Below are 14227 nucleotides of genomic sequence, written 5' to 3' on the forward strand. Positions count from 1 at the left end.
TGCCCATTGGAGGGCTTTGGGGAAGGGAGTGACATGGTCAGATGTATTCACTGAAGCAGGTTGCTGAGTGGAATATGTATCCAGACCTACTGTGTGCCAGGCCCTGTGTTGGGTCATAGAGATACAGCAGTGAGTAGTCCCTCCCTGATGAACCTCACAGTCAGCAGGGACGACCAAGCCTTAAGGAAGATCCCATAGGTGTGTTCTGTGCTGTCATACAGAAGGTCCGGGTGTGGCAGTCCCTACCCAGGTCATGAGGGAACCAACTGGGATTCCTTTTACTAACAGAGGCTTGAAGGAGAGTGTTCAGAATCATTTGTTCTGGTAACGTGTTCTGTAAGATTGTTCATATTAAATAAATACCTGTTGAACACCCACCATGCATAAGGCACTCTGCCAGGAGATGAATAAGAGAGCTTATTGGCTAGTATAAGTGATGAGATGTATTAACACAATTCAATTCAAGTCAAAAAATAATGTTTCAGCACTTACTGTGTTTTTAGTCAGTAGAGACAAGCAAAAACTCTAACATTTCACAGACTGGTGGAGAATGAAGAAGTAGGATTGTGTTTTCAGTTACAGGATGCAAAACTGACTTGGTATCAAGAGATACCTGAAGTAACAGACAGGTTTGGCCTTGGAGTACAAAATGAAGCAGGGAAAAGGCTAACAGAGTTTTGCCAAGAGAATGCAGTGTTCATAGCAAACACCCTCTTCCAACAACACAAGAGGCGATTCTACATGTGGACATCACCAGATGGTCAATACTGAAATCAGATTGATTATATTCTTTGCAGCCGGAGATGGAAAAGCTCTATACAGTCAGCAAAAACAAAACTGGTAGCTGACTGTGGCTCAGATCATGAACTCCTTATTGCCAAATTCAGACTTAAATTGAAGAAAGTAGGGAAAACTACTAGACCATTCAGGTATGACCTAAATCAAACCCCTAATGATTATATGGTGAAAGTAACAAATAGAGTCAAGGGATTAGGTCTGACAGACAGAGTGCCTGAAGAACTGTGGGCGGAGGTTCATGACATTGTACAGGAGGCTGTGATTAAAACCATCCCCAAGAAAAAGAAATGCAAAAAGGCAAAATGGTGTCTGAGGAGGCCTTACAGATAGCTGAGAAAAGAAGTGAAAGGCAAAGGCGAAAAGGAAACATACACCCATTTGAATGCAAATTTCCGAAGAATAGCAGTGAGATAAGAATACCTCCCTAAGTGATCAATGCAAAGAAATAGAGGAAAACGAAAGATTAGAAAGACTACAGATCTCTTCAAGAAAATTAGAGATACCAAGCAAGGGAACACTTCATGCAAAGATGGGCACAATAAAGGACAGAAATGGAATTGGACCTAACAGAAGCAGAAGATATTAAGAAGAGGTGGCAAGAATACACAGAAGAACTATACAAAAATGATCTTTACGACCCAGATAACCACAATGGTGTGATCCCTCACCTAGAGCTAGACATCCTAGAGTGCAAAGTCAAGTGGGCCTTAGGAAGCATCACTACGAACAAAGCTAGTGGAGGCGGTAGAATTCCAGCTGAGCTATTTCAAATTCTAAAAGATGATGCTGTGAAAGTGCTGCACTCAATATGCCAGCAAATTTGGAAAACTCAGCAGTGGCCACAGGACTGGAAAAGGTCAGTTTTCATTCCAATCCCAAAGAAAGGCAATGCCAAGGAATGTTCAAACTACTGCACAATTGCACTCATCTCACACACTAGCAAAGTAATGCTCAAAATTCTCTAAGCCAGGCTTCAGCAATACACGAACCGTGAACTGTCAGATGTTCAAACTGGATTTAGAAAAGGCAGAGGAACCAGGGATCAAACTGCCAACATCTGTTGGATCATAGAAAAAGTAAGAGAGTTCCAGAAAAATATCTGCTTCTGCTTTATTAACTACACCAAAGCCTTTGACTGTGTGGATCACAACAAATTGTGGAAAATTCTTCAAGGGATGGGAATACCAGACCACTTTATCTGCCTCCTGAGAAATCTGATGCAGGTCAAGAAGCAACAGTTAGAACTTGATATGAAACAACAGACTGGTTCCAAATCGGGAAAGGAGTACATCAAGGCTATGTATTGTCACCCTGCTTATTTAACTTATATGCAGAGTACATCATGTGTAATGCCAGGCTGGATGAAGCACAAGCTGGAATCAAGATTGCCTGAAAAAATATCAATAACCTCAGATATGCAGATGACACCACCCTTGTGACAGAAAGTGAAGAAGAACTAAAGAGCCTCTTGTTGAAAGTGAAAGAGGAGAGTGAAAAAGCTGGCTTAAAGCTCAACATTCAGAAAACTAAGATCATGGCATCCAGTCCCATCACTTCTTGGCAAATAGATGGGGAAGCAATGGAAACAGTGAGCGACTTTATTTTCTTGGGCTCCAGAATCACTGCAGATGGTGACTGCAGCCATGAAATTAAAAGACGCTTGCTCCTTGGTAGGAAAGCTGTGACCAACATAGACAGTGTATTAAGAAACAGGGACATTACTTTGCTGACAAAGGTCTGTCTAGTCAAAGCTATGGTTTTTCCAGTAGTCATGTATGGATGTTAGAGTTGGACCATAAAGAAAGCTGAGTGATGAAGAATTGATGCTTTTGAACTGTGGTGTTGGAGAAGACTCTTGAGAGTCCCTTGGACTAAAGGGTGGTCAAACCAGTCCATCCTAAAGGAAATCAGTCCTGAATATTCACTGGAAGGACTGATGCTGAAGTTTTAATACTTTGACCACCTGATGTGAAGAGCTGACTCACTGGAAAAGACCCTGATGCTGGGAAAGATTGAAGGCAGGAAGAGAGGTTGATAACAGAGGATGAGATGGTTTGAATACATCACAGACTCGATGGACTTGGGTTTGGGCAAGCAACAGGAGATGGTGATGGACAGGAAAGCCTGGCATGCTATAGTCCATGGGGTCTCAAAGAGCGGGTCCATGGGGTTGCAAAGAGTCGGTCCAGGGGGTCTCAAAGAGTTGGACACGACTGAGCAACTGAGCTGAACTAAAACTGACTTGACAGTCTCCCTGAGACACAAAGAAAATACTACAAGAATTCCTGCTGTAGCTATCAAGTTTTCATCGCTGTTTTGAATTCTTCCTTTTTTTAAGTAATCAGGAAGGATGTTTATTGGTGATAGCTGTGCCAAATTTGGTGGCATCGTATTTTCTCTAAATGTAGCCATTCAGAGAAAATTCAGTGAAGATTTATTGAATAGTTATTCTGTGCAAGACATTGCAGCGTATGCAGCTTAGTTTCTTATTAGATTATTTTTTCCAAAGCTCATAAACATGTGTGGATAATGTTCCTTTTCTTTTCTTTATTTTCTTAAGCCTTGTTTTTAGTTAACGCATATTCTTGTCTAAATGTCTTTTGCTTGGATTTATCACTGGAATAAAACAGCAAATGTTTTGAATATGACAGTAACTTGTTGAACTAAGAAATGAATTGAGTCATAAGGCCCCGTTTGTTTTTGCCTTTCTCTACTTCCTCCCAAATGTCACAAGTTTGCAATCTGCCCTACTACGGTATTTTTCATCGTTCATTTCCTGCTCACATTGAATCCATATCAGGGGCAATGAAGAAATGTTACTTCATTACCCAGGATGTGCAGGAGACCTGTTAGGTCTTGGTGTTCAGGTTTAATTGCATAATATCCAGTTATCCATTCTTGTCTCCTTGTTTTCGGCTCAAGGCAGTGTATCTGATTTAGCACATTAGACTATAATGATACCAAGCCTGCCTATGAGAAGAATTTTTCTATAACTGTTTCCTCAGTTTTGATCTACTGTGTAACTGTTGTACCATTCATAAGCCCCAGAGATGAAACCACATCTCTGTGGAATTGAAAAGGTCAGTTGAAACTAGCAGTCAGTTTGCTTCATGAAGTCCAGCAGCAAATCCTGTCTGCTGATATTTGGCGAGACAAACAAGCCAGAAGGGGTCGTTTTAAAATAGAACAGGTTCTCCATGCATCGACTCTCCCATCACTGTCCTCTAAATGGCCTCTTGCCAAAACAACCGAGTGTGGCTTTTTCTCTTCAAAGCTACCTGCAGTGACACAGCAGGCCGGGGGGAAGGTCAAAGGTGCTGCTCCATCCTGCCCCAACTTGTAATATGCAGTCTGCGAGTGCACAGTGAACCCAGGACCTATGTCACCATGTTAGAGGGAGAGAAATAGTGGCAGCTTCTCTTGGGAGGTTTGAACACTGAAGGAACTTCAGGCATCCACAAAGGACTAATGGGGTGCAATTGAGGCAGAAGGCTCAAGCCAACTTTATGGACTGAACATTGTGTCCCCCCCAAATTCATATGTTGACACCCTAATTCTTTATATAGTGTTGTAAGTGGGCTTTGAGAGTATAAGATCATGGAGGTGGAGCCCTCATGAGTGGAATTAGTGCCCTTATAAGAAGAGATAAGGGAGATGATCTCTCTCTCAGCCATGTGAGGACACAGTGAGAAGACAGCCATCTACAAACTGAGAAATAGGCTCACTCCAGACACTGGATGTGCTGGCACCTTGATCTTGGCCTGGCTAGCCTCCAGAACTTTTAGACATCAATGGCTGCCGATTTAAACCACCCAGTCTGTGATATTCATTACAGCAGCCTGAGCTAACCAAGACATCATGGACACTGGTCACCCTAGCTCCCTCAGACTATGCTGGGCAAAGGATCAGGAACAGAGAAAAACCTGGAATCAGGGGGATTTACCTTAAATTCGAACAAGGAGAAAAAGTAAATCAAAACAAAGAGGCCTGGGAAAAATAAGCTAGAGTTGTTGGAGGAGACAGGGAATGAGAGGGAGCTTGTTGGAGGCCAGAGACTAAGGTTTCCGGTCCCCTCCTACTGATATTAAAGGACTCCCTTTCCAAGATACACAAGGAATAATGTGGATCCCAGAGTCAGAAGGAGAAAACTTCAGTCTGAACAGAAACTTCCAGTTCAAGATCCATTTCTGATGCTTTCTCCAGTTGAAAATGAAATTTGATCTAACAGAGTGAAAGGTGCTTCTAAATCACCTCTTCCATTGTTATCAGGAAAATTTATAGAAAACAGTTATGAGCATTTCTGATATAGCAAGGTGAGTATATTTGCAAATTGGGTGTTTTAAGCATGAAAAAAATATTGTGTAAGGAAAAAATGTTTTATTCATTATAATGGTGCATGGATTCTTCTATAAGATACTACTAACTTTTTAAACTTTTGTTTTGTGATGCTGTGGAAACTTCAGTAGTAGTAGTTCTATTCAGAGGCATGGCTTATATAGGGTTTTTTTTTTTAACCAGGTAACAAGGAAGTAAGACAATCTAATCTGTATTTTATGGCTTAACATAGGATCATTTCTAGTGTGATAGATAGATACATACATACATAGACAATTCTATACCTGTGTCTTCATCTATATTAATCCCTTGTAGAGATTTAGATAAATCATTGTTAATGTATGGAAGACCACTGAGATGTGAATCTATATAATATATAGATATATATTACCTATATTTAGATAGATGGTTGGATAGATGGAGATAATATAAATCCATACATCCATAGATATAAACAGAGAGAATGCTAAATCAGCTGTTAACAATGAATATCAGACCTTTGTTGCTAAAGGCTTACTGTGGTTTGTTTCCTCTTTTTTCTTTTTTTTTTTTGCAGAAACCTAACACTATCCTAGAACCTGAATACCAGCCCTTGGCCGTAAAGAACATTTCCACGCTGCCTGTGAACGTGTTGCTCTCAACAGGTGGACCCTTCTTTATCTGCGAAACTGATAAATCCCCACTGCCCTCAACTCCTGAGGTAACTAGATGGAGGATTTCCTAACTCCCAGCAGGGAGCCCTGTGTGTGATAAAGGAAGAGAATAGTATCAGTGCACTGCCAAATTTCAGTCCAGAAAAAAAAATGTAAAGAATCTTGGAAACAGAGAGGAAAAATCTAAAATGAGTCAAATTTCAGTATCAGTTGGTAGGAAAGCTATTATTAATGATGAAAGAATTTCTCACTCATTATTTTGATCCTTCCTTTCCTGCCTGTGATGATGAAACTGATCTTTAGAAAACGGTGACTTCCCAGCAATAAGAGGAAAGATCTTAATGTCCCTCAAATTTGACCAAAACTCAAAGCTCAGGCCCTGAACCAGCCAGCCTGTCTCCAGATACTGAGAAATGGGAACCGGGCCACAGGAGGAGGCTGTGAGCTCCCCTGGCCCCCGGCCTGGAGCTGGATGCGGTGTTCCCTGAACAATCCCACAGGATCATCCATCCTTGGCTAGACGTGAGGACACCAGAGGGAATGACTGGGCCCTGCAGCAGGGGCTGCTGCAGAGGGAAGAGGACTGAGGAGAGAGCAGCCCCACACCCCATGGTGTTCAGTCTCTCAGGGGGACAGCTGATGGAGAAATGATAGAGGAGGCAGGAAGGGCAGGCCGAGTGGAGGGCGCCTGTGACTGAAGGATGTTTGCTATGGAACAGGAGTGGAGATGACTGAGGCATGGAGACATGCTCGGGGGGACAGGTGTTTGTGGGAGATGGGGGATGAGCCACTGGATGAGAGGGTATTGCAGACAGTAGTGCACCACCACCCTCCCCTGCCCTTCCTTCCTCACTGATTCTTTAGGGTCTCATTCAAGCATGACTGCTGGGAGGGCGGAAACAGCTAAGGTCTCTGAACAGAAAAATAAAAGGAGAAGATGATTATAAGCAAGAGGCAGATGAAAACCTCCTGCGAGGGAACCTGTGCAAAGAAGAAAAACACAAAGTACAAACAGGGAGTTTTCTACAGTCTCAGAGAAATGACAGACGATATAACCTGTCTTTAAAAAGAGCTCAAGGACAAGATACAAGTGTTCAAAGAGGAGACGAAGAGTGAACTGAAGAGCAGAGGAAGACAGTTGGATGAGAAAATGAAAATTCAGGCACGAGCAGTTTTCTCTGTCTTGGGTCAGACCCCATCTTGTCCCTCCTGAAATCTTAATAAGATAAAAGTAGAAATGTTCAAAAGGAAAGCCACCCAGAACAATAAAATGAAAGGAGAAGACAGTGGGTGTAACCAATTAATGAGAGATTTAAACAAATTCTATAAGATAGAATGAGGAGGGGAGTGGGTAGTCAAAAAGACAAAGACGTAAAGCACAGGAAATTCTCCAGTGAGGCAAGGCAGTGTGAGTCCTTTAGCTCAGGTGGCCTGGGCTGAGAGGCACCAGCTGTGAACACAAGGGACCCTGTGTGCGCCAGCCAGCTGTCCTGACCAACTCCACTCAGAAGACGTGGGCAGCGGGCTTTCATCCCAAGACGTAAAGATAAATGCTCTTCCGCAGGGAAACTCATCAAAGTGTTCTGGGAATTTAATGTGTCCTGTGTCAGTGTGGATACCTCAGAGTAATCCCTGGTATCTGAGTTGTGTGCAACACCTGGTCATCCCCTCTCTGACCAAAAAAGCTCCTCCATAGACCCATCCTGCTACCGGAATTGAGAAATGGTGGCCTTGGGACTGTTGGAATGGCAGAGTGGGTCAGGAGCTACTGTTTCTTGTAATAAATCATTTAGTACAGTTTGACCTTTTATATTACTTGCACATGTAACTTTTAATAAAAGCATACATATAATTTTAAAAATAACTTCTACAAATCAACAGGAAAAGTACCAACAACCCAGTAGAAAAACAGGCAAAATAAATGAACAGAGTTTACAAAAAGAAAAAAGCTCTTAAATATATGAAAGTATGTCCCACTTCACTCATGTTAGAAGCAATGCAAGTTAAAATTACTATGAAACAACATTTTTTTCCTGTCAGACTGGTAAAGAGCAAAAATTGGATAATTCTCTATGTTGGGGGGCATGTAGAAACAGGCACTGTGTTGGGGAAGTATACAGTGGAAGACAGTATAGCTCTCGTTATCAATATTTTAAATGCCTATACCCTCTGACCTCTTCATTCTACTCCTAGGAATTTATCTTATAGACATGGACACAATATACGAGATAATATGTATCAGTTCAGTTCAGTTCAGCCGCTCAGTCATGTCCGACTCTTTGTGACCCCATGAATCGCAGCAGCCAGGCCTCCCTGTCCATCACCAACTCCTGGAGTTTACTCAAACTCATGTCCATCGAGTCAGTGATGCCATCCAGCCATCTCATCCTCTGTCGTCCCCTCCTCCTCCTGCCCCCAATCCCTCCCAGCATCAGGGTCTTTTCCAATGAGTCAACTCTTCTCATGAGGTGGCCAAAGAGGATATTAATTGCAACATTGATTATAAGAACGAAAGACTGGGAGTCAATATCTGTCAATAGGAAATTGCTTAAAAAATGATGGCAGAATTTTATGCTGGAATAAAATGCAGCTATTGAAAAAGAGTGAGGCAGCTCTGTATGCACTGATGAGTTATCCCCCAGTGGAAAAAGCAACATGCAGAACAGGAGTGCATAGCTATCATATATGTAAAAAATAAAGGAATACATATGTGAATGTGATTTTATATTAATGTAATATCTTTATGTTCATACAAGGACAAATAAAACACTTGTGTAATCATAATCGCCTCAGGGGAGGGAAAGAGTTCACTTGAGTTACAGGAGGGGAGATGGGCGCAAGGATAACATGGTTTTCATTGTCCTGTCTGTTCAAATATAAAAATGAAATATTTTTTTAAGATTAAAAAAAAAAATAAGGCCACACTTTGTCCTGTAACAAAATGATGTAGAATATTCAACAGGTAGATACATCTTAGTGAAATTACCAGTCTTACGATTGACCAAAGAATTCTATGGCTTTTAAAGAGGAGACCCACCAAGGGAAGATTTTAGACTTACCTTAGACTTCTCCACACTTTCTGATCAATTCTGTTGATCATAAAAGGATGATAGTCATTTCAGTTCAGTTGCTCAGTCGTGTCCGGCTCTTTGCGACCCCATGGATGGCAGCACGCCAGACCTCCCTGTCCATCGCGAACTCCTGGAACTTACTCAGACTCATATCTGTTGAGTTGGTGATGCCGTCCCACCATCCTATCCTCTGTCATCCCCTTCTCCTCCCATCTTCAGTCTTTCCCAGCATCAGGGTCTTTTCCAGTGAGTCAGCTCTTTGCATCAGGTGGCCAAAGTATTGGAGTTTCAGCTTCAGTGTCAGTCCTTCCAATGAACATTCAGGACTGATTTCCTTTAGGATGGACTGGTTTGATCTCCTTGCAGTCCAAGGGGCTCTCAAGAGTCTTCTCCAACACCACAATTCAAAAGCATCAATTCTTTGGCGCTCAGCTGTCTTTATAGTCCAGCTCTCACATCCATACAAGACTATTGGAAAAACCATAGCTTTGACTAGATGGACCTTTGTCAGCAAAGTAATGTCCCTGCTTTTTAATATGCTGTCTAGATTGGTCATAGCTTTTCTTCCAGGAGCAAGCATATTTTAATTTCATGGCTGCAGTCACCATCTGCAGTGATTTTGGAGCCCAAGAAAATAAAGTCTCTCATTGTTTCCATTGTTTCCCCATCTATTTGCCATGAAGTGATGGAGCCGGATGCCATGATCTTAGTTTTCTGAATGTTGAGCTTTAAGCCAGCTTTTTCACTCTCCTCTTTCACTTTCATCAAGAGGCTCTTTAGTTCTTCTTCATTTTCTGCCATAAGGGTGGTGTCATCTGCATATCTGAGGTTATTAATATTTCTCCCGGAGAGCTTGATTCCAGCTTGTGCTTCATCCAGCCTGGCATTACACATGATGTACTCTGCATATAAGTTAAATAAGCAGGGTGACAATACATAGCCTTGATGTACTCCTTTCCCGATTTGGAACCAGTCTGTTGTTTCATGTCAAGTTCTCACTGTTGCTTACAGATTTCTCAGGAGGCAGATAAAGTGGTCTGGTATTCCCATCCCTTGAAGAATTTTCCACAATTTGTTGTGATCCACATAGTCAAATGCATTGGCATAGTCAATAAAGCAGAAATAGATGTTTTTCTGGAACTCTCTTACTTTTTCTATAATCCAACAGATGTTGGCAGTTTGATCCCTGGTTCCTCTGCCTTTTCTAAATCCAGTTTGAACATCTGACAGTTCACGGTTCACGTATTGCTGAAGCCTGGCTTAGAGAATTTTGAGCATTACTTTGCTAGTGTGTGAGATGAGTGCAATTATGTGGTCGTTTGAGCATTCTTTGGCATTGCCTTTCTTTGGGATTGGAATGAAAACTGACCCTTTCCCATCCTGTGGTCACTGCTGAGTTTTCCGAATTTGCTGGCATATTGAGTGCAGTACTTTCACAGCATCATCTTTTCGGACTTGAAATCGCTCAACTGGAATTCTATCACCTCCACTAGCTTTGTTCGTAGTGATGCTTCCTAAGGGCCACTTGACTTCACACTCCAGGATGTCTGGCTCTAGGTGAGTGATCACACCATCATAGTTATCTGGGTCATAAAGATCTTTTTTATATAGTTCTTCTGTGTGTTCTTGCCACCTCTTCTTAATATCTTCTGCTTCTGTTAGGTCCATACCATTTCTGTCCTTTATTGAGCCCATCTTTGCATGAAGAGGACTTCCCTTGTGGCTCAGCTGGTAAAGAATCTGCCTGCAATGTAGGAGACCTGGGTTCGATCCCTGGGTTGGGAAGATCCCCTGAAGAAGGGAAAGGCTACCCACTCCAGTATTCTGGCCTGGAGAATTCCAAGGACTGTATAGTCCACAGGGTCGCACAGGTCTCCGGTAGCTCGCCATGATTGTATAGTGGTTAGTACTTGGTATTGTGGCCGAAGCAACCTCGGTTCGAATCCGAGTCACGGCATTGTGGCAACAATGGCATTGCAAGGGGCCTCTCTTTTCAAATTCCTTTTGGGGCTTCCCTGGTGGCTCAGATGGTAAAGCTTCTGCTTGCAATGCAGGAGTCTTGGGTTCGATCCCTCGGTCAGGAAGATCCCCTGGAGAAGGAAATGGCAACCCACTCCAGTACTCTTGCCTGGAAAATTCCATGGATGGAGGAGCTTGGTAGGCTACAATCCATGGGGTTGCAAAGAGTTGGACATGACTGAGCAACTTCACTTTCTCACTTTGCATGAAATGTTCCCTTGCTTGGTATCTCTAATTTTCTTGAAGAGATCTCTAGTCTTTCCCATTCTGTTGTTTTCCTCTATTTCTTTGCATTGGTCGCTGAGGAAGGCTTTCTTATCTCTCCTTGCTATTCTTTGGAACTCTGCATTCAAATGGCTATATCTTTCCTTTTCTCCTAACCTTTAACTTTTCTTCTTTTCCCAGTTATTTGTAAGGCCTCCTCAGACAACCATTTTGCCTTTTTGCTTTTCTTTTTCTTGGGTATGGTCTTGATCCCTGCCTCCTGTACAATATCACAAACCTCCATCCATAGTTCTTCAGATAGTCTGTCTATCAGATCTAATCCCTTGAATCTATTTCTCACTTCCACTGTATAATTGTAAGGGATTTGATTTAGGTCATACCTGAATGGTCTAGTGGTTTTCCCTACTTTCTTCAATTTAAGTCTGAATTTGGCAATAAGGGATTCATGATCTGAGCCACAGTCAGCTCCCAGTCGTGTTTTCGCTGACTGTATTGAGCTTCTCCATCTTTGGCTGCAAAGAATATAATCAGTCTGGTCTTGGTATTGACCTTTTGGTGATGTCCATGTATAGAGTCTTCTCTTGTGTTATTGGGAGAGGGTGTTTGCTATGACCAGTGCATTGTTTTGGCAGAACTCTATTAGCCTTTGCCCTGCTTCATTCTGTACCCCAAGGCCAAATTTGCCTGTTACTCCAGGTATCTCTTGACTTCCTACTTTTGCATTCCAGTCCTCTATAATGAAAGGGACATCTTTTTTGGGTGTTAGTTCTAGAAGGTCTTGTAGGACTTCATAGAACCGTTCAACTTCAGCTTCTTCAGCATTATTGGTTGGGGCATAGACTTGGATTACTGTGATATTAAATAGTTTGCCTTGGAAACGAATGGAGATCATTCTGTTGTTTCTGAGATTGCATCCAAGTACTGCATTAGGGACTCTCTTGTTGACTATGAGGGTTACTCCATTTCTTCTAAGGGATTCTTGCCCACAGTAGTAGATACAATGGTCTTCTGAGTTAAATTCACCCTTTCCAGTACATTTTAGTTCACTGATTCCTAAAATGTTGATGTTCACTGACATGTAATAACTGACATTTATATACCCTACACTATGTGCTAGGCACTGCTCTGAACATATCACCAATACGTTAACTCATTTCATCCTCTTAGAAAAGAGTTAGGTACTATTACTGCTCCTGTCTTACAGATGGAGAACCTAAAGTCTAGGAAAGGCAAGAAGCTTCACCCAAGTTCACAGCGTGACTAACTGACAGAGCCAGAATTTGAACCCAAGTAGTCTGGCTCCAGAGTCCATGATCTTACAATTAATATCTCTTAAATAAGAATTTTTCCTATTTTTTAAAGTGCAAACATGATTTTTTAAAAATAAATTAGTCTAATTCCATTTTTGTAAAATTTTATTTATCCATTCGTCATGTCTGGACTAATGTTTTACCAAATATGATCTCTGAGAAATAATACCTGGTGAAATTTTGGATAAGTTTGTGACTTCTTCTTGGTGCTTTTGTATTTAAATACTCAGCATCACAGTGTCTAGTGCTGCAGGTGCCATGGTCTACAAGAATGGCTTCTAAACTGTGCCAAGCCACCTGTGCCAAGTGGCTGGCAAGGCTCTCAGAGGAGATTAGCCAACTGGGGAGTCACTACCCTCTCTCTGACTCTTCAGTCGGGTAATTGGCTTTATCCTCTGAAGCCATCTGATCATGTCAGTGAAGTACATGGTTAAATACCTGAACCTTAAAACTCAGTGGAGAGGAAAGTGCTCTGTAAACAGATTTGTTCCTGTGCTGTATTTTTCCTGACTTCCTCAGGGCACTTTCTACAAAACCAGGAGGTGGCTTTCATGCCGATTAAATGTGGGGATTAAGGGATTCCTAAAAAAGCGAACTCAGGGCCAGGCTTTCTTTGGGAAGGTGTTTCTGTGGCCTTGGTATCAAGGAACACATGGGGATTTGAATCAGAGACGAGAACAAACACAATCTCCCGAACAAACTCTGTACAGCTCTGGAGTGTCATTTTAAGTTGAATAGAAAACAGCGGAAAGTGAATAACACTGTGCGAAGTGTTAGAATTGCAGACGTTAGAAAAGAAATTAAATTACCTAATCCATCCCTTTCTGGGTCAGCGTCTAGGGGGCCCCTCCCCCAGTTCTTTAGAAAGCCTTTTTAAAAATTTTCTTAAGCAAAGAACATTTCCCACTTATCTAGGAAGACCGTTTTGCAATCTAATTTATTTTCAGTTTTTATATGATTTTCAGAATATTTTATAATAGCTATTCATTGCAGACGTTCCTTTCACAACTCCTCAATCCTTAGAATCTCACGTTTATCAAAATCTCTTCTTTCAAATCATTTTTCTCCAAATTTTCCTTGCTTTCATTTTCAACTATTGAAAAATATGTGTGTGCATAGAGATTGAGATAGAGATGGATATATGTAGATATTGCCATCAGTATGTCAGCTGTTTATGTAAACTGTGGATGCATAGTTATGGATTAAGTGTGTGTGTGTATATATATATATTTACATATATGTGTGTATGTATGTGTTTCTTACTATTGTGTGTGTCTGTATGTATGTATATGTATGTGTGTGCACATAAATATATGTAAATAACTTTGGTTGTCCTATTTCATATATCAGGTTGGAAATGCATAGTGTAGAGGTTGGTAATTCCCCATTATCTTTTTTGTAGCCTGTTAAACTGGAGGTCGGTGAAGTAAAAGACCTGCTGGTCAGATTTGACCCTTCCTACAAAAATGATCTGAACAACTGGGTGGCCGAAGAAGTTTTAGCCATCAAGTATGTGGAGCACCCTCAAGTGGACACCCTGCACCTGCGTGGAGAAGTGAATTACCCCAACCTCACCTTTGAGACCATGGAGCTGGATTTTGGCTGTATCCTGAATGACACTGAGGTGATCCGCTACGTCATGATCACCAACTGCAGCCCCCTGGTTGTGAAGTTTCGCTGGTTCTTCCTGGTGGACGATGAGGAAAATCAGATAAGGTACCGACCAGCAGGGTGATCCTGCAGAGCTCTCCTGTGCTTTCATTTTTTTAAATCTCATTTGGACTTTGCACTGAGTTTCCTGTATTCTGAGTCCTGG

At 41.8% G+C, this 14227-nt stretch overlaps 1 protein-coding gene across 1 annotated transcript in view; it reads left to right on the plus strand.

Moving 5' to 3' along the window:
* Positions 1-14227, plus strand: part of HYDIN (HYDIN axonemal central pair apparatus protein) — a 348507-nt gene that overhangs the window by 198227 nt on the left and 136053 nt on the right. The window contains 2 exon segments of the mRNA XM_043899028.1: positions 5690-5833; positions 13814-14127. Coding sequence (XP_043754963.1) covers positions 5690-5833; positions 13814-14127 — 458 coding nt within the window.

The sequence above is a fragment of the Cervus elaphus genome, chromosome 4 (assembly GCF_910594005.1).
Source record: "Cervus elaphus chromosome 4, mCerEla1.1, whole genome shotgun sequence".
Classification (NCBI taxonomy): domain Eukaryota; kingdom Metazoa; phylum Chordata; class Mammalia; order Artiodactyla; family Cervidae; genus Cervus; species Cervus elaphus.